This window comes from Channa argus, chromosome 2, assembly GCF_033026475.1.
Source record: "Channa argus isolate prfri chromosome 2, Channa argus male v1.0, whole genome shotgun sequence".
Lineage (NCBI taxonomy): Eukaryota > Metazoa > Chordata > Actinopteri > Anabantiformes > Channidae > Channa > Channa argus.
Window position 1 is genome coordinate 30785238 of NC_090198.1, and position 25917 is coordinate 30811154.

The following is a 25917-nucleotide window of genomic DNA, read 5'->3' on the forward strand; positions in this document are numbered from 1 at the left end:
GACCCTCTTTATCTCAGACCGTGTAGCAACAACCTTTTCCCTGAAGTCTTTAGTTTTTCTGTGTTCAGTACCAGAGGGATAATTTGCTGAATGTTGCCTCGTTGCTGTTGTTGATGGCTCGAGGTGCTGATGGTTTATCATCTGCAAATGTGCAGCTACACAACTAAAGTTCACTTTGTCTTTTACATGTTACTTCTTTTATTTAATATAAAAGTCATGATGAATGATCTGACTGGTTTCACTTTAAGCTTGTCACGGGTCTGATCTGAATGAGTCACATAAAATAAAAAAGACAGAACAGAAGGTGTCACACACTAATTTCCTCCTTCAGTGTGATAAAATTATCACTTCATTATCATCTGGTGTAAAAAGAAATTTTGGTCTGTGGAAGAGACTAGACTAATAAAAAGATAAAACAGCACATTATGTCTTTGAAAACGCAGCTGTTCTTTGCTGGCAATGATCAAATTAATAAGGTGATATTTTGGATTTGTTACCTGGTAGTTTCTCTGTAAACACAGTTGCAAAATGCAAACCTTTGCATTTCATATTAAACAAAACATTACCACATATTACCTGGGTATTACCAAGTGCCATTTCCTTTACAAACATAAAGTGTAATAATATAAGGAGACGAGGGATGTGAAGCAATGAAATGGGGGGAAAGTGATGCTAAAATAGAAATGATATAATTAAGACATTTGTAGGCTCCCTTGTGTCTGATGACCAAAAAATGATCCACTCTACAGATTGTTGTTCGTTATTAGACACTAACTGAAACATAAAGGAGCAAGAACACGGACTAGAACCTCAAACAATACACCTTATTACTCATTTAATAAAGAACATTTAACACTTTGCGATGGTTTGTCCCCATTAACTGTCCAGACTCAAATTCTAATCAACTCATCCTTGAGTTCAAGTCGATGTTTATGTCAGATGTGATGATATTTCGTGCAGTCTTTTCTGAAATAATGACGTCCGAGGTCCACAGTTGACCTTTGACCACCAAAACCATCATTCATCCATGAGTCTTTCAGCCAAAAATAGAGCACTGCTAAACAGGAATAACATTTCCCAGCATTGTGTCATTGTCAGAATACTTTACAAATGATGAGAGTAATAAGCAGATTGATGAGGTTTAATAAATGTTTGAGCAACAAATCATCTTACTGATCAAACCTGTGAGAGAACAGCGAAGTCTCCTTCTCATCAATGTTGTCCAGCAGTGACAGTCCAACTGAGAAAGTCCAGCTGAGGCCCAGCTTATTTTACAGTTTAGGATGAAGTTTCCTCTGGCGCCACCCTCTGGGCAAACTTCTGTGCTACATATTGATCCTTGCGGCTTCCAGCTATTGTGTTGAGGCTGCAGACGTTGAGTGAAGACTCGTTGACGTTTCCCGCTCTGTGTGAAAACTGCTGACAGTTCTGATGGTAACCAGCTGCAGATCAATATCCGGTGGTTTATCAGACTCATCCATGTTGTCTCTGGGTTCTGCTCTCTCAGTTAAATGAGGCCAGACATGAAAGACGCTGATAGCACAAAAAGAAACCCTCAGACTCCACCACATCAGAGTGAAAACCACGGTGGTATCACATCATCTCTAGAACTCAACGGTTCATTACATTAAGTCATCTTAAATTACTATTTCTATCCAATTTCTTTTTTAGATAAAGTGACAGATCCAGCTTTCATCTTTTTAAAACAAGAAATTGATTCCATTCACCTCAGTATCTTCATTTCACAACTGGCCTAAAAAAAAATGTTCACACTCTGCACAAAGGCTTCAAATTTGTTTATTTGCTTCCTTGCAAACATGCATATTTTGCATCAGGTCCAGTTTTTATTTGGTGTTTTTTTCTAGTAGGTTTTTTGAGAACTGTGTACATCATGAAGAGAATTGTGTGTTTAGTCTTAATCTGATGCCAATTTTTCCCCAAAACAAGCTAAAACATGGACAAGTCTGCAATGTTTCTTCACAGAGCAGATGTAGTGGAACACAGTTTTGAGATACATATCTGAATCCAGCAGTGGACTATGTGAAGTGTCAGTGGTTTTCCAAAGTACTCCAGAGCCCATTAGCTGGATTTTATCACAGAATTATGACCGTTTTTCCTTAAACCCCACCTGACAGCTCAAAGGTGTCACACATTCAAAAGTGGCTTCTGCCCTTTACACACTGAGATTTCCCCAGAGTCCTTATCACAGTATTATGGACGTCAGAATATTCTTTATGAAATGTTCTCAGGTGAAACAAAGATGGGGCTCATTAGCGTCAGAGTCTCATTTTGTCCCTGTCCCAACTTTTAGTGTGTTCCAGGTATCAAACTCTAAACTGTTGTTGTTGCACTGTAGAAGAAGTCCCAAGTGTTTTGGAAATGGGGTTTGTAAAGTGATTTGAATTATTCAAAATTAAAGGTGGATGGAGGGAGAGCTTTTAGGTAGATAGATACAAAGAAACAGGACAGAGAAAGGAGCCCTGACACCAGTCCTCCACCTGGGAGCTGACTTTTTATGGAAACTTTTTTCATTTACTTCATAAATTTCATTTCAAGTCAACAACGTGGAAACACATTGTCTAAGGTTACTTCTTAAATTCCTTCAGAACAGCAAAGATCTCCACTGCTGTTTGTGGTTTCTGAGAGGGCAGGACTGTCTTTGAAGGCGTCACCAACAGTTTGTGAGAAATTCAGACATTAGACCTGCTTCACACTAGACTTGGTTACCTAGTACTGTGCCTAAGCACGGTTGTCACCACCCTCTAAGGAATTGAAATTATGAGATAAAAAGTAAAGTTTTGATTTACCTCTTAACCAATACCACAGCCAACAACTTACATCACTGACAAAATCCCCAACACTGATACCAGATTACAGAAGATGGGACAAGAAAAATCACAGTGAAAGAGGAAAGACTGCACTAAATTGTGCATCATTTTTCCCTTTATGCTTTAATTCATTTTTTGTTACCTCATGCTGTTCCCTGCTTAGGGAAATACTTCAACCTAAACCTATGAGTCTGAAAACATTTTTGAAAAACATTAAAAGATGTTTACCACTGAACTCCTTGGGGGCATCATTGGTAACTGAATGTTTGTGTATTAGGACCCAGGAGGCAGTGATGTCGAAACCCCCTTTCGACGTCACTGTTCAGAAAGAAAAGGGTTTTATGAAGAATGAGAAACAACAGGAAGCAAACAGGAACAGGTGAAAACTCTCAAGACTAACAAAGCAACCAAAAAGAAACACAGGAAATTGAACTAAGGTACTGCAAAAATAAAAGTACAAAATAGGAAGCAAGAAAATGAAAACAACAAAAGTCCAGGCCGAAAACAGTAACACTGTGCAGAAGATCCAGGACTCTCACTGTTTAAGGTGCATCAATAAAATAAGCTTTGGTCACACGGAAAACCACAAGAGAGTGTAGGTTTTTCCTGTAGGCTGGTTTTCAGTTTGACCTGTATATCGGATTTCACCCGTCTATTGACATGTCGCAGTGAGATCTAGTATCACAGTTTTGAACTGTGTACACAGATTTTCTCTCACAACCATCAACTTGCACCTCAGGTTTCAAGATGAACCATCAACTCAGTCTCAGGTCTCTTCACTCTGTGGCACATTTTCTTTGGCCTCATTCATCCTCCCTGTCCTTACATTTACATTTACATTTAGTCATTTAGCAGAAGCTTTTATCCAAAGCGACTTACAAGTGAGGTACAAGGCAGCAAAAATCTAAGTCAAGGAGAAAACATTAAAGCTAAGTCCTATCAAAAAAGTGTTCACAGTTCACGAGATACAAGTGCAAGAGAGCAGCAAGTTGTTGTTTTTTTTTTTTTTTTAAGAGATTTAAGTACATAGGACGATGCGGAAGAGTTCATTTTTCAGCAGTTTTTTGAATATTGGGAGAGAGTCAGCTGAGAGTGCAGAGTTTGGTAGCTCGTTCCACCATCGTGGGATCATTGCGGTGAACAGTTTTGCTTGGTGTCTTCTATGCGATGCTGGGACCACCAGACGTCATTCGTTGGCAGACTGCAGCGGGCGAGAAGGATTGTAGACTTGAATGACTGAGTTGAGGTAAGCGGGAGCTGTTGAGTTAACCACCCTGTGAGCAAGAGACAAAGCTTTGAACCTGATGCGAGCAGCTACAGGAAGCCAGTGTAGAGATCTAAAAAGTGGTGTGACATGGGTCTTTTTTGGCTGGTTAAAAATGAGGCGAGCTGCCGCATTTTGGATCATATGCAAGGGTTTGATTGTGGATATCGGTAACCCCATCAACAAAGCGTTGCAGTAATCGAGACGAGATGTGACCAGCGCCTGTACAATGAGTTGGGTTGTATATTCCGTGATGTAGGGTCTGATCTTCCTGATGTTGTAAAGAGCAAATCTGCAAGCCCTAGAGACTGAGGACATGTGGTCCTTAAAGCTCAGTTGGTCGTCGATGATGACCCCCAGATTTTTGGCCGAATTAGTGGGGACAATCACTGTAGATCCAATGTTGATGCTGATGTTGTGTTGCATCAAAGGTCTGGCTGGGAAGACAAGGACTTCAGACGTGGAGAGGTTGAGTTGAAGGTGTCTCTCACTCATCCAGGCTGAGATGTCTGAGAGACAGGCAGAAATGCGCGATGAGACAGTGGAAAGGACAGGAAGAGCTGTGTGTCATCAGCGTAGCAGTGATAGGAAAGACCATGTGAGTGAATGATGGCACCTAGGGATGAAGTATAGATAGAAAAGAGGAGAGGACCAAGAACTGAGCCCTGTGGCACACCGGTACAGAGGCTATGAGAGTTAGAAAGATGCCCCCTCCAGGATACCTTGAAGCTTCGTCCTGATAGGTAAGAACAAAGCCAGTCTAGAGCTGATCCAGAGATGCCCAAGTCAGAAAGTCTGGACAAGAGTATCTGATGGTTCACAGTGTCAAAGGCTGATGATAGATCAAGTAGAATTAAGACAGATGATTGACCTGTGGCTTTTGCAGCTCGAAGATATTCCACGACAGTCAGGAGTGCCGTTTCCGTGGAATGACCCCTCTTGAAGCCAGACTGGTTGACATCGAGGAGGTTGTTCTTGGAAAGGAAGTCTGAGAGTTGGTTGAAGACTGCTCGTTCCATAGTCTTGGCCAGAAAAGGAAGGAGGGAGACAGGTCTGTAGTTCTCCACTACAGAGGGATCAAGAGAAGGCTTCTTGAGCAGTGGGTTAATCAAGGCCTGCTTGAAAGAGGTTGGAAAAGTCCCTGTTTTGAGAGATGTGTTGATGACTTGTGTAATAGCTGGAATTAGTGCGGGTGCAACTGCTTGAAGAAGATTGGAAGGGATTGGATCCAGAGTGCAGGTGGTCGGATGATTAGAGAGGAGGAGGGTGGATATTTCATCCTCAGTCAGAATGATGAGAGCAATGCAGTGTTGGAAGAGGTTAGACAGATGTCATCATCTGGAGGAGAGAACTGTGAGCTGATAGCTGCCACCTTTTTGGTAAAGAAGTCGGCAAAGTTGTCAGCAGTGAGAGAGGTAGATGGCGGTGGTGAAGGTGGGTAGATGAGTGATTTAAAAGTGGAGAACAGCTTTCTGGTGTCCGTGGTGTTGCTGAGCTTCTCCTGGTAGTAGTTGATCTTTGCCCTGGTGACACTGTGAGAAAAAGGTCCAAGCAGATTCTGATACTCAGCAAGGGCAGATGGAGTCTTGGATTTGCGCCACTTCCTCTCAGCACTCCTGAGCGTGGTGCGTTGTTCATGGATCCCGTGAGTGAGCCACGGATTAGAAGGTGAGAGACGGGCGGGTCTCGAAGACATAGGACAGAGACAATCCAGACATGATGAAAGTGTATTGCAAAGGCTGTCTGTGGCTCCATCTGAATTGAGGATGGAGAGGTCCTGTGTTGGGGGCAGAGTTGCGGAGACCAACGAGGAGAATCGATCCGGGTTGAGAGACCTGAGGTTGAACCGGAATGTTAAAAGTGTGGAAGGAGATTGCGAAGGTCTCGGGATAAAAACTGTGAGTTGAATGAAGAAATGATCCGATACATGCAGAGGAGTGACCAAGATGTTGTCTGTGGTGCAGTTCCGGGTGAGGATGAGGTCGAGGTTGTTGCCAGCTTTGTGGGTCGGAGGAGTGGAGACCAGACTCAGGTCAAATGTGTTTACAAGAGCAAACACATCAGCCGCCTGTGGTTTCTCTGGGTGAATGTTCAGGTCTCCCATGACGATGAGAGGAGTGCCATCTTCTGGGAAGTGGGACAGCAACATGTCCAGTTCATCGCAGAAGTTCCCCAGCTGGCCCGGTGGTCGATATATCACAATCACCATGACTGGAATCGGTGCTGTGATCCTAACGGCATGATATTCCAGAGAAGACAGATTGCTGAGTGGTGCTGTCGAGGAAAACTTCCAGGTGTCATTGATGAGGAGTCCAGTCCCACCCCCCCGGCCTGATGAGCGAGGAGTGTGAGAGAATGAAAAATTGGTGGAGAGTGCAGCTGGGGTGGCCGTGTTCTGTGGCATGATCCAATTCATTTCAATTCAATTCAACTTTATTTATATAGCGCCAATTCACAACAAAGTAATCTCAGGGCACTTTACAGAATAAAGTCAAGATTATAAAGATATATAAAGAGAACCCAACAATTCCCCCTGGAGCAAGCCATAGGCAACAGTGGAGAGGAAAAACTCCCTTTAACGGAAGAAACCTCCAGCAGAACCAGGCTCAGGGTGGACGGCCATCTGCCACGACCGGTTGGGGTGAGTGGAAAGGGGAGAGAGAAAAGAACAGAGCAACAAAAGCAACAACAAAACATCGGGCAGATTGGTAGGATCAGTAGCTTCACACTGGAAGACACACAGCTTCAAAGCCGGGGGACACCTGCAGAAAGGGACAGAGAGAGGGGGACAGAGGAGGACAAAGACAACTACGGGAGAGAACACACAGAGTTAATGACATACAGTGGTGACAGGTTTCTGTAAGTGCAAGCAGGTGAACAGCTGAGTGTGTAGCAAAGGCTGGAATGAAGTCGGCCTTGTTCACTGCAGACTGGCAGTTCCACAGGGCAAGAGAAAAAGAGGCTTGTGGCAAAGTGGTCTGGGTGAGAGTGCGCAGGTGAGAAACATGTCGTCCCCTAGTAGGACGTCATGTCCTACGTCTGCGGAGGAGAACAGGGATCTGCTGAAAACACATAGTAAAACAAAGAAAAGGCTTTTCGGATAGAAAGAGTTAATGTAGAGCAAAGTAGAGAAATAGAAGTAGAAGAAGTTTGAAATAAACTACCTAGTGTCCTCGTTCGGTGGACTCGTGCAGGTAGACTCGCTTGTCTTTACAACGTCGGTCTTCTCACAAGGAGGGCTGAACAAGGGCTGACGCTCCAGCCCAACAGGTGCCTTAAATATGGTCTTAATTGGCTACAGCCGAAATATCCGCTTCCCCAGAAGAGCAAAACTTTCTACCTACAGTTCTTAACTATTACAAACAAACAGACTAAATCAGCAGACTCAAGAAAAATGACAGAAACTCAGCTACCTCTGAAACCAACAAACAAATTTCAAACAGTACTTACTAGTTGAGTATATCTCCTGTCCTTGCTCATTGGTCAAACATGTAGCATGGAGGTCTGCCCAGAGAGCTTGAATTTGTCTCTTCTGACACAGAATCTTTGTCCAGCTGCTTCCAGAGCACTTTAAATGAAGCTAAGTGGAAGTTCAGTCAGAAACAATCATCCCAATCCTCTACTGCATTTAATAGCAAAAAATGCTTTTGAGTATCTGATCTCAGGGGGAAAAGTTATTGGGATTGATGACCACAGGAAGGAAGGACTTCCTGCAGTGCTCAGTATTGCACTTTAGTAGCATGAGTCATGCACTAAAGGTGCTGCTATGCGTCACCAGCATGTCATGCAGAGGATAAGAGCCGTTCTTCATTATCCCTCGCAGCTTAGACAGCATCTTTCTGCTTGACACTGCTGTTAGAGTGTATAGCTCCATCCCCACAAGGTCACTGGCCCTGCTCATCAGCTGGGTCTGTTGGTGTCTCCAGCTCTCAGTCCACTTCCCCAGAACGCTCCAGCAAACAGAATCACACTGGTAACCACAGAATCATAGAAACATCCTCAGCACAGTTCTACAGATGTTGAGCCTGACCTGCGCCTCGTCAGAAAGTAGAGGCAGATCTGGCCCTTCTTGTAGACCACTTCAGTGTTCTTACCCCCAGTCCAGTTTATTGTCAATAAAAACTCCCACGTATTTGAGGATGGCCTTCTCATACCTAGTTGGGGCTGGTAAGTGAACTGGAGAGGGAATTACTGGTTGGTAATCCGGGGCACCCCTGGGTCACAGTGTATTCTCTTGAGACTCAGGCTCATGCTGAAGACATGTGGTGAAACACTCCACAGAGCTGGGCAGCACAGGCTTGCAGAACCTGTAGTCTGACACTATCCGGGCCAGCAGCCTTGCCGGTGCAGAGTTTGCTCAGCTGTCTTCTCACATGGTGAGGTGGGAAAAGTGCAGGTTGGGAGAGGGGAGGTGGAGATCTGGAGTGTCGGAAGAGTGCCATTGTAAGAGGTGTCATGAGAGGGGGGTGGAGGGCCGCTACAATTGGTGGAGGCATTATCAAGAGGGGCAATAAGGGGGAGGAGCAGGGGTCTCAGACAGGCACCAGGGGAGTCATCAGAGGCAGTGGCTGCAGTATCAAACATGTTAAAGTACAAGTTCAACTCATTGGCCACATGACCCTCAATTCCTCTGCTAGAGGGTCTCAAAACTGTGATTGTCCTCCAGACCTTCCTCATGTTTCCACTCCAGCTTCTTGTTGTAGCAGGGTTTAGCCTCGCAGATCTTCAACTTCTAGTCCTTCTGAATAGCCCTTACTCCTCTTTATTCCCCCCTCTTCCCTTGATTTAGAATGTTTCTGATCTCTTTTGTCACCCACACCTTATTGTTTGAGTAGCACTGGATGGTTCTTGCAGGGACAATGCCGTCTACGCAGGAAAGGATCTAGTCTGTGATGCACACTGTGTGCCCATCAATATCCTCTCCATGTACCTCACATTCCAGTTTGTGGCCTCAAAACAACCGTGCAGTGCCACATAACTGTCCTCTGACCATCTCCTCACTGATCTCGTGGTCACAGGTTGCTTTTTAACCAGAGGCAACATAGCGGGGGGTGAAAAAAGTTGTAACCAGACCTTCCCAGAGGGGGGAGTGGGTAGAGCTGTATGCATCCTCCACATTAGCAGACATTAAGTCCAGGGTCCACTCCTGTCTGGTCTTACATGTCACATACTGGGTGAATTTGGGAGAGTTTTGTCAATGGGAACATAATCAAAGTCACCTGAGATCCTGGTGTTTAGTCTGCAGACTTGCGTTTTTAGTGTCGATGATGTCACATGCCGAGGTCGGGTGAGCAGCCGGGCGAATGTAAACGGTGACGGGATAAATTCACAGAAATTCAGACGTTAGAGCTGCTCACATGGTTACTTTGTACCGTGACTACGTACGATTTTCACCCCCAACCTTCAGTTCAGAATATGATATTATGAGGATATTATCCTCCTTCGGGGATGTCGTCCGGAGGAGTTTTCCAGTTAGAAGAAGAAAAATATTTCAAAATAGGGGAAGTCAGATAGAAGTTTAAAAGCATTATTGTATATTTACACCCTAAACTAAAGCCAAGGGCAGGAAGTGGAAAATTGGGGAAGTTGTAAATGAAACATGAAAGTCTTGACTCATGTGTTTCATTTCAAACTCAATATTGTTATGTACAGAGGCCAAATGGAAAAAACTTATTATTATTTATTAACGTGACTGTATTAAAAAAAAACAAAAACAAGGCCAAATGTTATTGACAGCAGAGAATCACTGACTGACAGTCAAACACAGAGAAAAGATAAACTTTACTGAGCTCACGCAAAGAAACTGAAGTGTCACGAAACCAAGAAGAAGTGCAGCAGATGATCAGCACAGATAAACTAGAAAACCACATTTCTGTACATGTTATTAATAATATGCAACATTATGTAATACATCATGTAACACTAATCTAAGGAATCGGCTGAAAGAAAATACACCGATAGGTAGTTTCAGTGTATTTCATGTCCTTATCAGAGAGCTGAGAGAGGAGGATCATCATGACAAGAGACGACAACGAGGTCAGTGTTAAAATCCCTAAAAGCTTTGTTTGAGCTCAGGCAATCTGCTTCATCAGGACTGTGGGTGTTGATTGATCAGATTTGATTAACAGTAAGTGAACAAAGCACCTGCTCAGATGTAGAAAATATCTGACTTTTCCATCAGATTCACACACACAACAAACCATCGACAACCAGCACAAAGAAAACACTAGTACACTTTGTAAAATAATCAGAACCTTTTAGAGAAGTTGTCTTCATGAAGGACACGACCACTGCAGGGAACTAGATGACTGAGGGCAGATTTTTAACTTAACATCCAGACTCACGATCTAATCAGCTCAGGCACCAAAGTGGCACATGTGGTCAAAGTGGCCATGGACCATGAACATTTAATCAGGTCATCTTTGAGTGGGAGTTAACATGGTAAATGTTCTGCACTTATAAAGCGCTTTTCTACCTATTGGCACTCAAAGCACTTTACACTGCTTCTTATTCACACCGATGGAGGAGCTGCTATGCAGCTGGCCAACACTCACCAGGAGCAACTAAGTTAGGGTTCAGTGTCTTGCTCAAGGACACTTCGACATATGACCAGAGGAGCCGGGATTGAACCAACTGTGAGATTGGTGGACAACTGCTCTACTTTCCTGCACAGCAGTTGCCCTCAAAGGAACATTCATGCTAAATTTGAAGAAATCCTTTCAAGTCATGTTCACACTGTGGAAAATATTATTTGAATGTGCTTCAATATTTTTGTTTTATTTGTATTAATAACTTAGTTTCATATGTAACATGTGTTATTATATCTAAGAGAAGTGCACAGAATATAACATGAGTAGAATATTGTATATATAATAGTAAAACTGAGCACAGTGAGTGTGTGAGTGTGAGATATAGGGTGAAGAATGTATGTGAGTCGTCTTGCAGATGGAAGAGCAGGGGTCCGGATGAAGAACAGGAACCAGCCTTAATGTATACATGTCCTAATAAGGAAGACAACCTGGACAGAGACACTCCCGGCAGGAAGCTATAGGAACAGCAAACAGACTGTCTATATAAGATTAGGTCAAGAGAGACAGAGTCAGTCAGTCAGTCTTCTGCCCTGACACTGTGTTGTTGTTAGGAAAGAGAACTGTGACCTGGAGCTCAGTTCATTTTGCATTTGTGCCTTGTATTAATTAGATTATAGAGTTAAATTGTTATAATGGAATAAAGCATCTTGAAAGACAGTCGAAGTCGTCTCCTGAATTTGAACACGCTACAACACGAATAGAACAGGCAGCTATGTTGCCAGATCCTGCAAATATTATAATAATCGTACAATCATGGCTTAACATTAACTTTTTTGCTCGCGAACTGTTTTCAAATTAAATTTTATATGAGTTAAATTTGCTTAAATTCGATTTATAACACTGTTTAATGGAAATGGGTGCTACATTCAAAGCAAGACAACATAAAATGTAATAAACTACACGTCATTATCTAATGTTTAGCTCTGATTAAAGTTGTGCATAAAGGTTCTTTTATGAAAACATACAGTCTATTAAGACAAAGACACAAACTGATTCGTATATTTAATGTAAAGACCTGAAGTAAAGCACGGTGAACATCGTTTTAATATTTATTACAAACAGCAATAAATACAACAATTTTAATTCAATTTTAATTCATAATATTTGAAAACATAACCTGACTTTAAATTTTATGTGTATGTGTGAAATGTGAATGGCAAGAAGGGATTTGTCCTCACTGCTTCCATCATCACATTCATCACATTCATCATCATTCCCTCTTTATTAAAGCTGGACGGTTTTGCACTGCTGATATCCACCAGGTGTTAATGTCAAAACTGTCACAGTCTCTTCAGTTTCTTTAGTTTTACTTCCTGCTCCTGGCTTTTACTTTCTTTGGCTTCTTGTTTCTTGTTAACCCTGATTATTTTCACCTGTGCCCCCTGGTACTTGTACTCAGCTCTCCACACTGTTTGCTGCTGGATCGTCTCCACGTCTTTCTCCATAAACATTCCTGTGGACAGTCCCCGTCCCCGTCCTACCTGGTCCTTGTGTTTGGACTCTCCCACTTATGTTTTGGTCTAACTTTTCTTTCCTGTTTATTTCAGTGTTTGTTCCCTTCAGTCTGTCTGCGCTTTATGTTCAGTTTGTTCGTATCTGCCTCCCCTTAGTTTCTGTGAGTTTATCTGTTCCCTCCACTGTGTTTGAGTTCATGTTCTGTTTTACTTTATTTGGTTATTACTTCATGTGTTATTCCAGCCCTCTTTAAGGAGCCATTTTAAGTTGTTTACCCTTTATGTTAATAAATCCCCTCTTTTCCCTTTTCAGACCTCCTCTTGCCGTCTCCTCTTTTCGTGTCCTACTAATATTAAATATACACTTAAATGTGACAAAAACCTTCAGAATTATTTGATTTTCATGTGATACTATCATACATACAAATCCACAGACTGTAGTAAAGGCTGCTGTAATACTCCCCAACAGTGTACCTGTCCTTACCTACAGGTGTGAGGACAGCCACCGAACATAAATACATCAGTATTACATTGTATTTCTATACAATGAAACATTCTGTAACCAACTGGCAGATAAATTTGTTTGAAAACCAAAATACAAAACCTAATTCAAATTCTGTAACAGAAATCCTCTTTCTAACTTTCCTGAAACAAGATCAGCTTCATTTCCCTCCTAAGAACAAACCATAGGATCAGAGCTAACACCAAAATACTAAGCCTCGTTCAGATACACTGAACAGACCCAAGAAAAATCTTTTCTGACTGCACCCGAACAAAACAGTTCAGGTTGATGTTAGATTTCTAATTTTTCTCCATGAGCAACATAATTAAAGATGAAATGTTAAAACAACTACATTTCTATGCAGATGACAGCTCATAATATGTCGAAGCTATTAGGAAAATTTGTCCCTTTTCTGTTTCTAGAAAACATGACTTGCAATGTGAACTATTGGGAGGAATATTTAAAGTAGACTTCCAACTGGTTTTGGACACTTTATTTAATCATATGAAAATATTCTTCATGTCAAGTGCATCGTTTTGTTTGTTTTCCATTTACTTTAGGATCATACTGTAAATAACATGGCAATGGGAAAAGTAAAATGACAGCTTGAATCTTATTGCCCTCAGGTATTTTTTATTTTTTTTGTCAGCAGATATTATCAGTGAAGAATACGTGCAAAATCTTTTGTATGTTACTACAGCAAAATAGATGGACTGCTTAGATAACAGGAATCTCCCCTCTGGTTTCTCAGTCTGGTTATCAGCACAGAAATCTTATGTAACCAGATCTGAGGGTCACAGATCTTCATAAATAAACCTGAACTCAGAGCAGTCTCATGCACAGCGGCTGGACAGGACAGGATGAAGCTGAGAATTGACGTCTTCGCACTGCTGGTGAGCATTATCTTTATACTTTAACACAAGCTTACAAAACACCTACTAATGCATTAATTATTGTGACGTCTGAATTGTTGTTCACGCCTGTGAAAATATCACAAAAATGATGATGAAACGTGAACAAATATAGTTTATCTGTGATCGTCAGCAAAGTGCAGCTACACCAGAGGAGGGGGTCTAATCATTGCAAAACCAGTGTCATTTCTACTCTAAAAAAGTAATTTGGGGGATCTGTTATCACCACTTAATAAACAAATCCTAATTTACAGATTTACATACTTTCTTAAAATTCAAAACGTACTTTCACGAGTTGTGTTAAAATAATACTGTTGGTATTTACAGAAACTTTTTATTCGCCATGTAAACTCAAATTTCTGCATTTACCAATGTCCCCTCCTCAGTCCACTTAACACCAAGCAAACAGAGACTGTGTGTTAGCAGGAGCTGCTGTACATGGCCCAGAGATATAAGAGACAGTAACAAGGGGAGAATCGTTTCACAGAATGTCTGGTAGACGTAGCTTATAGTCAGTAAACTGTTGGATAAAGGACAACAAACTTCATAAAATCCGTCGTCCTACTACACGTAGCGCTGGTTGTATTTAGCCTGTAAACTAAGATTAATCGAGTTTCCTTTGTGAAATTAGCTAGAAGCTATAAAGAGATTTTTATTTATGCCGATGGCAAGAAAAGTGTGTTAGAGCTTTTTCTTCAATAGACAAACTCCCTTTAAAAACAATTAGATACAAATTCAAAATGTGTTCATATTTTAAATGAAAAGTTAAATGTCTCAGTTGTGATGTTCTATTGTGATAAAATATGTGTTGATGAGATTTGTAAATCATTGCAGTCTGTTTAATGTTTTATACATCGTCCCAACTTCTTTGGAATTTGGGTTGTAAAAAATAGAAAATGAAAAGCATTTTGTTCTATATTGTCCTTAGTATTAATAAATACAGTATATAGTTTGGAAAAACCAAACGAGATTACTTTAGTGTGGAAGAGGCTTTTTGAGAGGAACACATTTGTTCTTTCTCAGTGTTTATATAATGCTCAAGTGTCTTGTGTTGATTATTATGTTTCTGTCATCTGCTGTATATGTTGATTTACCTAAATATTATTATTGGTTAATACACATGAAGCTGTTTCGGTTTTGTGTGTGTCAGGTTTTCCCACATGGGATGGACCTTTGTGAAGGTGTTGTGTGAATATACAAAATGTATTGCTCACACAGTAAAATGTCTCTCGTGCTCAGCTGTGTTGCGGTGTTTTGTGGCCGGCTGTGGCCTCCTCCTACATGGTCACTACACCTCCTCCTCCGGTGTGTGACTCCACGATGACGTTCTCCACAGACGTCTCCTCCTCATCCGATGGAAACGGGAACATCCACAGCAGATCTTTGTCCCCGTGGACCTGGAGGTCAGTCTGATACAAACAAAGGCTCTAACACTGAGCCACCAGGCCTCCTGTAACACACACACACACACACACACACACACACACTCAACAAACATGAGATAATTAGCTGTGAATGAGAGTCGATTCCTAGTTGAACATTATTTTACTTCTTCTTGTCCTTCCGGCTTATTCTGTGAGTTCAGGGTCACCACAGCAGATCATTAGTCCACATGTTGATTTGGCACAAAAGTAATCTGCACCTGACTAGTTAAACTGAAAACCACTTATCAAAATCATCACCCAAGCACTAACAAGGATGTGAGGATGAAAACTTCACAGCATTAAATGTGGTTGTTGGAAGTGATCCATGTGATCTTTTAGTGGACAAATGAGTCACACACACACACACACACACACACACACCCTCTGGATCATGAGTGAGAGCAGATTAAACATTTTATTTTTAATCGTCATTTCACAGAATTCTAATTCACATGCAGTGAATTACAGTGACTTCCCAACACACGGCCTTACTACAGATATATATTCATATCGAAAAGTTTTTAAAGGGATTTCTCCCGTGAAGTTCAGTATTGTTTCATAATTATTTAACCTTTTACTTGAAAAGTGGCTAATTTCAGCATTTCACTTTCTCACAGTCTAAAACCACAAACCTCTACTCAGAAAAACTAAGACATCACGACAGTCAGTCTTTGCAGCTCTGAATAGTCCTGCTCCTCGCTGAGAGTCAGTGTAGGAGCCTTTGTTCGTGCACTTTGCTAAGTTCCAAGTATTTTTAGTCCTTCGTTCACATTCAGTACAATTGGCCCTGATTAAACTGTCTCTGTTCAGGTCAACCACGGTGAAGAACCGAATCCCCTCCACCCTCTGGGAGGCTGAGTGCAGCGGCAGCTTCTGCTCCAATCCCAACCCAGGACACAGAGACCGACACAACCTGAACTCAGTCCCTGTCTACCAGAACATCCTGGTCCTGAACCGGCAGGAGGCGGGAGACTGCTACATTGCATCATACAAGTCTGTGGCTGTGGGCTGCACCTGCGTCTGGGCCAAAATCAGCCAAAACTGAAACCACATGGATCTGAACCAGCAGCTGTGAACAGAGACAAAATGAGTTAATGAAATAATATTTAACATTTTCGGATTTAACCTTAACAGTTTGCTTCTGTGTAAATGTACATAAATGCACAGAATGTGAGGAGCAATGTGTAAACTGAACTATAAAAACTGTCTTTCAGTCGAGTGTTGTCTGTGTGATCTTTCCCCATCTTCTTACTGGACATTAAGGACAATGTTGGCACGTTGGTCTCCATGCAACAGGAAGCAACAAAGTTGGAGCTGAAGCCCTGTCTGAGTATTTTAGTAACTTGTGTTTAATCATTTTCACTTATTATATTATTGTAACATTACTTTTAGTGATCATCTCACCCAATCTCCTCTGTTCCTGTTTAGAGTTTAGATTTTTGTCGACGGCAATTTTGACGACCTCACTCATAAATATGTTTTGCAAGTTAATCAATAAAACTTTATTTATATAGAACCTTTTGTACAGATTGATGCAATTCAAAGTGTTTTACAGATGATTAAAAGTTGAAGAAAGGTGAACCAAGGAAAGATTAACAGATTTAAAAAAAAATTAAAAAACAAAATGCAGAGACAATAAGACGTAAATGTATGAGACTATAAGACAAAACTAATTATAATGGAAAAAGGACAAAAGAACAAAGATAATTTAATAATAAAAAAGTTAGACTAGATAAAAACTGATGAATAAAATATAAGAAAGTTGACAAAAGAATAAAAGAAAGTAAAAGATAAAATAAATAGAAATGCAGTGAAACATCAGTGAGAGTGAGGAGCATCATACCGTACAAACAGGCAGCAGTTATTCTACACTTTATTACATCTATAAAAAATGGAGCTTCCACCGATACTTTGTGAATTAAAAGAGACTTAATTAACAGGGAAAGAAAATACACCTTGTTGAAAACAATTTGCGGAGCTGCTGCTTTCAGGACCAACACACTTTTGTCTACATTAGAGTCAAACAGAGTAAAGTCACCAGGCAAATTGTTTTCTAGTGGGTCTAACAAGTGTCCATTCTGATTGGACAAGCACGAGTTGGCCCTCCTGCTGGTGCAGCTGCTGAATGATGAGTCTTTGTCGCAGCTGATTTGTGTGTAGCAAGTCCAAGTGAAGTCACGTGTCGCTGGTGTTAAAGTCCAAATCCAGTTCCAAGTCTTTATTTTATCAAGTAAAGTCACCAAACTCATAAGTCAAGTCAGATGTGGTTCTTCCAGTTTCTTCTGAGCAGCTGTACAAAACAAAGCAGGTTCTTTTTTCAATGTTTGCATGAAGCAATAGGATAAAAATCATCTGCAACATCTGCGATGGTTTTAAAAATTCACTGCACATGTTAAATATTCGGAGGCCACACAAACCAGCAGTGATTCTGGTGCAGCAGTGACATCTTCCACAGTGCAAGACGTGATTAGGTTTCCAAAGGCCGGTTCCCACATTCCAACTGTCCTCTGATGGACACATGCTGGTACAGAGCAGCAATAATACACTTATCCAGCCTGGAGACTGACAGACATTAGACATAAGTAGAGAAACAGTAAGTCAGTGTTGGTTGTAGTGTCTGATTTTGTGTGTGTGTGTGTGTGTGTGTGTGTGTGTGTGTGAGCACTATGTTGAGTCTCATGACGTCTGAAATCCTGTGCAGAGAAAAAACTCATTCAGACCGAAATCAGCTCTAATTAGCTGTAAACAGGAAGACATTGTGTGTGTGTGTGTGTGTGTGTGTGTGTGTGTGTGTGTGTGTGTGACCGTGCATGTGACAGTGGCTGGTCTGAAGCCGGACTGTAGAGCGAAAAACTTTCTCCTGCAGTTCAGGGGCTCTGAGCTCACGTCCTGAAGTCGACACAGAGGAACCAGGTAGGTTGTTTTCACCTGTTGTCTGTCAGTGTCTGTATCCTAAGACCTTTGATTTTGTTTGCATCACAAATCAGTTTCTGACAGTAGATTCAGCTGTAACTCAAGCTCTTCTGTTATATTAAAAAAACTGACATTTGTTTGTTCTTATTGATCTTTTCACCTCCTTTTAAATTGAATCTTCTAAGCAGAATAATGACAAAAAAGGAATTGGACCTTAATGTCAGGAAATTAACTAATAGTCTGGTTACATTATCCTGTGTTTCTGTTAATGGACATTTTAAATGATCATAAATTAGTTGCATCAAACTCGCCCTCAGTTGTACACCTGCCTAACTTCAACCGCACCGGCCGAGGAGGAGGTTTAGCAGCCAGCCCATTTTTATATTGGTACTGTATTGCATGATATAGTGCATTGTATTGTTTAGTATGAGAGAAACATTATGTTGATCCTCTATTGTCCTGAATATACAGCAGAATTAATAATACAGTTGACTTTGACTCACCTGTACAACCACCTTCCCACCTGTCTCACAACCATTGCGCCTGTCTAACCAACTGCCTAATTAACCACAAAACTTCCACAAACACTCCTGTCTAACCCTCCACACACCGGATTATCGGACAACACCTGTACCAACTGAACCTAAGCTCTGCTTGTCCCACCCCCACCACCCTGTTTAAATATTTACTCCCTTTTATAACCACCCACCAACCTCTCTCACATCAGTCTGCTTACCTGTATAAGTCCTTTGACACCTTGATGGCAACAAACACACTTGTCTAAACATTAAAACACTTTTAATCAACTGTTTAATGATCTAACCTCCTGTCTAACATCAACTACTGTACCTGCATTTATCTTTGTAACCACCCACCCACCTGGGTGACAGCCGTCAGCTCCTATTTATTTAATGACGCATCTGTATAAAATCTGCACATCTGTATAACCCAGGGTTTATCTAAACGTTAACCCATCTGCTCATGTGAAACCACCTTCCTAACCAGCCAAACTAAATTAAATTTAACTCACCTGTATCACCACCTATCTATTGATTTTCCTTTCCCCCCTCAGAAACAAACTCATAATCATCTTCCATCATGCCTCAGGTGTCCTTCGCTCCTCCCTTGCTCTGTCTTTCCTTTCTCCCTCTGCTGGAACGCCTCTTCCCCTCTCTCCCCCACACTGTTCGAGATGTAGATGTCCCCCCTCTGTTCCGGGAGCGGTTCATCGTATCTGGGTACCGACCTGTGGGCCTGTCATGGCGTCATTATGTCCTCAGTCTCTTCCAAATCCACAACGAGACTCTGAACGTGTGGAGCCACCTGCTGGCCGCCGCCTGTGTGCTAGTGCGGTTCATGATGTTCACCATGCTTCAGGGAGGGGTACGACACTGTTATGGTCCAGGGCCACTTGTTTGGAGTTTGATCACCATGTATTTGATATCTTTAACTGTTGACCTTTTCAGGGGATCCTGGGTTTCCGACTACAGGGTCCTGAGGATCAAGGGTTTTCTATAGACGTTTCCTCACTGCCTCTAGTCCTCTACGTGCTCTCTGCTGTCATATACCTGAGCTGCAGGTTTATTCCAAAATATATTTTATAATAAAGAAAAGAGGATCGGGCTTTTCGGGACTGATAAAAAAGTGAAATTCTGAAATTTTTAGTTACACTAGATCAGTTTCACAAGCAGCATGTGCATTGGCATAATCAGGGTTGGTTAATAGTAAGAAAGTATTTGATTTGAGCCATTTAAAGAACTAAAGTATTTCTCATTAAGGATTTACTAGTGAATCAGTCAATCAGATTTTTCTAAAATCACATTTGAAGGTAGCCCTGCCACCATACATACTTTTGTGGGACCAGAAATAATTTTGATAAGCAATAGTATCCCCTGATTCTCTGTGTCCATCTGCATGATTCCTAAACCATAAGATTCACTGCAGCTTTATGTAAGTTGCTGACTTGCCTGTTGCAGCGCTGCAGCCCACCTGCTGCAGTCCCACTCGGAGCAGGGACATTACTCGCTGTTCTTCCTGGTCTACGTGGGCGTGGGCATCTACCAGTATGGCTGTGCTCTGGCTCTGTGCCTGTATAGTTCAGACGCTGCCTGGACACAAAGCACGGTGGGACTTTTTATGTGTCTTCTATCCATCTTGAGTATCTTACATCATGTGTTCAGTTACTTATGTAGTTAGTTTTTGCAGATCTTCCTCCCAGCCGCCGCCATTCTTGCTTGGATCTGCTGCACCACCTGCTGCTATGCAAAGCTTCATTTCCACCGCCCGTACCCTCTCCGCAGGAAGCTCTGCCAGGTGGTCCCAATGGCCATGGTCTACCTGCTGGAGATAAGCCCTGTCGCCCATCGCCTTGCCACCTACAGCTGGACAACCAGTTCTGCACTTCCCCTGCACTTGGTACAGGTGATGTTTCCTATTCTCTGTGAATCTATTCATTTGTGAATCCGGACATTTAACAAATTTTCTCATACAGTGGCAAGAAAACGTTTGGAAACACCAAGACGTAATTGTATGTTAATCTGTATGTTAATCTGCGACAATTTAATCAGCAGATAAACCATAAATAACTTCAATGATTAGTTCAAATAGTTTTTACATAATCTGTGTTAAAGTCTTTGCAACCTTCTCTTTTTCCAGAAATTCAAGTGTGGATGCTTTTAAATTCATCGTACATGCATGTACCAGATGTCCCAGACATGTCCAGCAAACTATAAATACGAGCTCATATTTGGCTCTTAGAGTAACCTGTCATTTTCAATGTACAAACAAAATCAGCTTTCCAGCTTAGAAACACTTATTCTCTATGAGATATAGCCAAGAATTAAATATTTCCTTAAAAAGTGTACAGTATAGTCTCTAGATTTGTGCTGCAACTGCATCCAATCAGGACAGAAGATGCATGGAAGGTCTGAGTGCACATCTGCCCAAGAAGACAAGCACTTACAAGAGTCCTTGGCCTCACTGCTCTCGAATCGGATGTGTGCACAGACACTTTACATATCAGATGAAAAGTTGCAGTTGGCCAAGATACAGTGGACTTCAGATGACTAGAATAAAGTCTTGTGGATTGATGAGTCAAGTTTGATGTGTTTGGGTCCAAGCAAAGAACACACAGTATGTCAGATGTAGAGCCTCTCTAGATTCAAGATTCAACATTCAACAAGTGCATTGATGCCATAGGGAAATTGTGTTGCCTTGTTACAGCTGCTCTCCATGTGAAAAGTAAAAAGAAAGGAGAAGAACCTCCACCAAGCGATGACAATAGACAAGTACAAACTACTGATCAATAAATAAGAAAAAAAAACAGGAGTAAAAATAAATGACATAAAAACAATAATAATTATCCATTTGTACCATTTAGTCCCCTTCCTTTTTACAGAAGGGGGATGAGTGGAACAGTTTAATGGCCACTGGGAGAAATGATCTCCTGTGTTTTTCTGTGGAGAACTTGACTGTGATCTCTGGCTGAAAGTGCTGCTCTGTGCAGCCAGCACACAGTGGAGTGGATGGGAGGGATTGTCCAGGAGATTGTCTAGGATATTGATGCTTCATTAACAGACCAGTCCAGTTTAATGTCCAGGTGGACACCCAGGTATTTGTACTGTGAAGCAATACAGGCTGGATTTGTTTTAAAAACACTGGAGAAGTGAAAAGACATAATCCTTACAGACCCCGAGGCTTGTCCAGGTGGGGGTCGATGTGGTGTAGCAGGTGGATGAAAGCATCCTCCACCCACAGTTGAGGCTGATAAGCAAACTGGAGGGCGTCCAGAGATGGTTTCCAGGGGCCGGGGGACGTCCAGTAGCAGTCTCTCCAACACCGTCATGATGTGGGAGGTTAGGGCCACAGGTGTGTAGTCACTGGGGACACTGGGGTCTGGGGTCACAGCCTCTCCAGCTGCAGGCTCAGGCTGAAGATGTAATAAATGATGCCACATAGTTGTGGGCCACAGGCTTTCAGTAGTCTGGGGCTGACTCCATCAGGACCTGCAGCCTTTGGCAGGCGAAGCCTTCACAGGGTGAAGTGATGCACACACGTCTCCCCTGCACTGAAGAAACACCGTATTTAATGATACAATTAGTAGCAATGCGAAAAACAACACTCCTCAATAATAATATGTAATTCTATGTGATTCTATGTTCCCTGGGCAAGACCCTGAACCCCTAACAGCCCATTCCCCCTCCCCAGCGATGCAGTGCCGGTCCAAGCCCGGTAGAAATTGGGGAGGGTTGCGTCAGGAAGGGCATCCGGCGTAAAAACTGTGCCAAATCAACATGCGGACAATGATCCGCTGTGGCGACCCCGAACTCATGGGATAAAGTCGAAAGGGGAGAGACTCTATTACTAACCACTTCACTCTCTCCTCTGCTGCTCTGCTGAGATGGTCATTGCTGCAGAGACAGGATTGGTGTCCGAGTCATGCAGGGGCAGGACCTGGGCAATCTATCAATGTCCTCACCATGTGTCCAATCCACGTAGTGTGTGAAGGGTCTTGGAGATGGCTGCATGATTACCAGAGATCATAAAGAGGGCGTCAGGATGTCGAGTCTGGAGTCTGGCTGCGACCGAGTCACATGCACTGTCTGTGGAGGCAGAGGGAGGAATATAAACACCGATCAATATGACGTGTGAGAACTCTCTGGGTTAATAGTATGTGCGGAGGTCAACAGTTCAATGTCTGGGCAACAGACTCTTTCTTTCACAGTAACATGAGCAGTGACCACCTGTTTAAGTATATGACCAGGCTCCCTCTTTTCCTCTTTCCGCTCTCCTCCGATCTGCCTACACTGTGCTGATGCTGTTAATACAGAAGCATGTGTCGGACTCACTTTTCCTGCAGCCATGTCTCTGTGAAACACATTAGTCTACACTCTCGAGAGATATTTTCTCAGAGAGGAGAGATGTGGATTGCACCATCAGTGAAGCATTGAGGTGGAAACATAATGTTCTGGGAATGTTTTGGCAATGGGAGAGTGGGTGATCTGCATCATTTGCCAGGGCTACCACTCAACTGTGAGGAGGGATGCCATTCCGTCTGGGCGAGGAGTGATTAGGAATAACTTCTTTATCCAGCAACACAATGACCTCAAACATTCTTTCTGCTTGTCAAAGAATTATCTGTTGAAGAAAGTAGCTGCTTTTAATCACCACATCTAAAGCCCATTGAGCTGGTGTGGGAGAAGCTGGACTGTAGAGTTTAGGAACTCTGCCCAACCTGCACACACCTCAATATCTGCATAGGTTGATCAGTAGAATACCGTGGATTTATCAGGCAGGGGCTGGAACTCTTGAGGGATTTTTGAAACTTACACCTTCTCTCATTTATCCAGCAGGTACTGTTTCTTCTGGCAGCGTTCTTCTTCTCTTGCCCCATACCTGAGCGTTTCTCCCCCGGCCGCTATGACATTATAGGCCACGGCCACCAGCTCTTCCACATCCTGTTGTCGTTCGGCACGTTGGCCCAGCAGGAGGCGCTGTTCCAGGACTTTCTGTGGCGGCGACAGGCACTTGTGAGGGAGTTTGGAGAGCAGCGCCTCCTGCTGGCCTGCGCCTCCTTCCCCTGCCTGATGCTGTGCTGCGTGATGACAGCGCTCACCATGGCGGTGAGAGTTCCAGCTCAACTGATGAAAGAGCAGAGGTAGAATAAGAAAACATTGCTTCATGTGCACAAACTCCTGAGGGATTTAATTTATACTAGGGAGACATTTTGTACTTTTGTGTGGTCATGTTTGTGTGGAGTAAATATAGAAGTAAAAGTATGAACAGCACATACTAGAAGAACACAAAGTGATGAAGTTACCTTCAGTAATAAACATTTTAACTAACCATCTATGAGCACAAAGGAGTGTTCGCTAGTTGGTCACGTGACATGACGTCATGACGTCCATACTCCCAAGTCTTAGGAAATAACGTCTACTCAATGCATTTATCTACATTTATTGATATTTTGTCTGTAAATGTATGTAATTATCTACAAAGTTAAACACGTTGTTGCAGACATACTGGGAGTCAAATTCATTGTTTCACTCAGACTCACGTAAATCTCATAAACACTGTTACACTGTGGTTTTACCTTCCAGATTTGCAGAGGATTCAGAAAGTTTGGGGCCTCCTTCACTTTTCTCAACCCTTTTATGTTGCAGCCTGATACTAATTCATTTGTTTCTCCTGAATCTACACAACAGAATTTTAGAAATGTGCAAATATATTAAAAAGAAAAAACTGAAATATCACACGTACTTCAGTATTCAGACTTTGTTGAAACACCTTTGGCAGCAATTGCAGCCTCAAGTCTTTTTGGGTATGACACAACATGCTTTGCACACCTGCTCTGGGGGTGTGAATACTTTCTGAATGCGCTGTAATTATCTTTGATGTCCATCCAGAATAAACACCCATAAATCCATAAGTAAATAAAAAAATTCTAACATTTGAATATTTATCTGATGATGTACTTTTCATGCTTTAACTCCTTACTTTTATTTAATATGTTATTATTGATATTCTCTGTAAAGCACTTTGTAAACTCCACATACAAAAGTCTGTGATCATCAGTCATCCAGTCACTGGGCATAAGGTGTTGTTCACCCTGGACAGGTCTCCAGTCTGTCTCATGGTCACTAAGTTTTATCATTGGGAGAAAATAGTTTCCAATAGAAACTAAGGTCTATTAATAATAAATTAATAAAGGCCTATTTAAAGCTGGAATCTCTGCAGTAAAGATCTAATATATTGCAACAATAAATAAGGGAAATACTAAAGACTAATCCTTTTTGTTATTTTCAACTGCAAAGTGGTTATCTCTCTGAGTTATCTGCAGGCCTCACTCCACCAGCCAAGCAGAAAGTTTCAGTTACAATGTTCGGGTGGAGCCGTTGATAAAGTTCCAGTTTCAGTTTGATTTGGGATTAAATAGTTTTATCTGTCACAGCTGCTTGTGGTCAGAGAAACTGTCATAAAATGGAATAAACACTCCCTCTTTCTTTTATTATGGCAGGAACAGAACAGAAGAAAAAAACTTCCAACGCCGCAATGTTGACTGGAGCCACAGTCCATTTTGAAGGTGTTGGAGAGAACAACCTGCTGTGGACCAAAACATGTGATGTTTGTCCTTAGGGTGGTGCCAGAGGAAAAGTCCCAGTGTCATTAAAATGGAGCAGGAATGTGGTCAGGACTTTTTCTCCAACTTTGCTAAGGAGACGCTATATTTACGTGCATCAAAGCCTTTACGATAGAAATGAAGAATAAAACAGAAAAGCACATGCAGTTAAACAATAGCAGGTTAAAGTGTGACTGAGGTAAAAACATTAAATGTACATGTGTCAATGAGTGAATGCTGTGTGCAGCCGGTGCTCGTGGGAGATGTAGTGTCACATTGCAAAGATTTCAAATGACATTTTTGTGAACAAGCTTTTCTTCATTTAGTGGGACAGAATCTCCTTTTTCTTAAATTTAGAGTAAACAGACTGTTTCCCTGGATCACGTCTGAATTATCAGGTCTGCTCAAAGAAGGACATGTTTCGTGGGCTACGGCAAGAAAGTTTGCACTTCAGACAACTTAGACATGGCTGCACAGCACAAATTAAAAAGTTAAAAGTGAATTTTGTCTGTCTGAAGCCACAAAAAGTTTCAAAGATCCTAAGACATTTTTTCAGTTTGTACAGTTGTTATTGTCAAGGCTCTCGTATCCTTATGGATAAGACAGATAACTTGCTTTAATAAGTACTTTATAACATCAGGGTCTTTTTTTGAAAGTACTTGTAATTCGGTCTGGATAACTTGGAACCATACTGTTTAAGACTAGCTGCTCATTTTATTGCACAACCTGACACACATTTTTAATCTTACCGTAACTTGGAATACAATTCCAACTCTAGAAATCGGCATCCATGCTTCCCTTTGTGAAAGGTGGGGACCCCTCAGGTAGAAAAAATCACAGACTTACATCTAAACTCGCAGCTAACAGAGTTTCTAAATTCAAATAATATTGTATCCAAATTGCAATAGCACCAT

The 25917-nt window shown here is 41.9% G+C and overlaps 2 protein-coding genes across 7 annotated transcripts; both read left to right on the forward strand.

Annotated features, from left to right (window-relative positions):
* Positions 1 to 13437: 13437 nt before the first annotated feature.
* il17a/f2 (interleukin 17a/f2) lies at positions 13438 to 16444 on the forward strand. Its single transcript, XM_067491745.1, has 3 exons — positions 13438 to 13531; positions 14789 to 14952; positions 15784 to 16444. The coding sequence occupies exons 1-3, from the start codon at positions 13499 to 13501 to the stop codon at positions 16016 to 16018; spliced, it is 432 nt and encodes a 143-aa protein (XP_067347846.1). The 5' UTR covers positions 13438 to 13498; the 3' UTR covers positions 16019 to 16444.
* A 1335-nt stretch (positions 16445 to 17779) lies between these two features.
* Positions 17780 to 25763, forward strand: LOC137107792 (membrane progestin receptor beta-like). Of its 6 annotated transcripts, XM_067491815.1 has the most exons (8): positions 17796 to 17886; positions 18204 to 18273; positions 18614 to 19269; positions 19353 to 19465; positions 19863 to 20010; positions 20092 to 20307; positions 23235 to 23542; positions 24902 to 25763. In XM_067491815.1, the coding sequence occupies exons 3-8, from the start codon at positions 18985 to 18987 to the stop codon at positions 24963 to 24965; spliced, it is 1134 nt and encodes a 377-aa protein (XP_067347916.1). In that variant the 5' UTR covers positions 17796 to 17886; positions 18204 to 18273; positions 18614 to 18984; the 3' UTR covers positions 24966 to 25763. The 6 variants fall into 6 exon arrangements, with proteins under 6 accessions (XP_067347907.1, XP_067347888.1, XP_067347916.1 ...); XM_067491806.1 differs by lacking the exon at positions 18204 to 18273 and having other exon boundaries at positions 17780 to 17886; XM_067491787.1 differs by lacking the exon at positions 18204 to 18273 and having other exon boundaries at positions 17785 to 17886; positions 18535 to 19269.
* Positions 25764 to 25917: the final 154 nt, after the last annotated feature.

Excerpts from the sequence above, each read along its gene's own strand:
- il17a/f2 (XM_067491745.1), top strand. The coding sequence starts at position 13,499 with ATGAAGCTGAGAATTGACGTCTTCGCACTGCTG. Across the intron at positions 13,532-14,788 it reads TTGACGTCTTCGCACTGCTG|CTGTGTTGCGGTGTTTTGTG; the intron begins GTGAGCATTATC and ends TCTCGTGCTCAG. Across the intron at positions 14,953-15,783 it reads TTGTCCCCGTGGACCTGGAG|GTCAACCACGGTGAAGAACC; the intron begins GTCAGTCTGATA and ends GTCTCTGTTCAG.
- LOC137107792 (XM_067491806.1), top strand. The coding sequence starts at position 18,985 with ATGCCTCAGGTGTCCTTCGCTCCTCCCTTGCTCTGTCTTTCCTTTCTC. Across the intron at positions 20,308-23,234 it reads TTCCCCTGCACTTGGTACAG|CAGGTACTGTTTCTTCTGGC; the intron begins GTGATGTTTCCT and ends TCATTTATCCAG. Across the intron at positions 23,543-24,901 it reads CAACTGATGAAAGAGCAGAG|GAACAGAACAGAAGAAAAAA; the intron begins GTAGAATAAGAA and ends TTATTATGGCAG.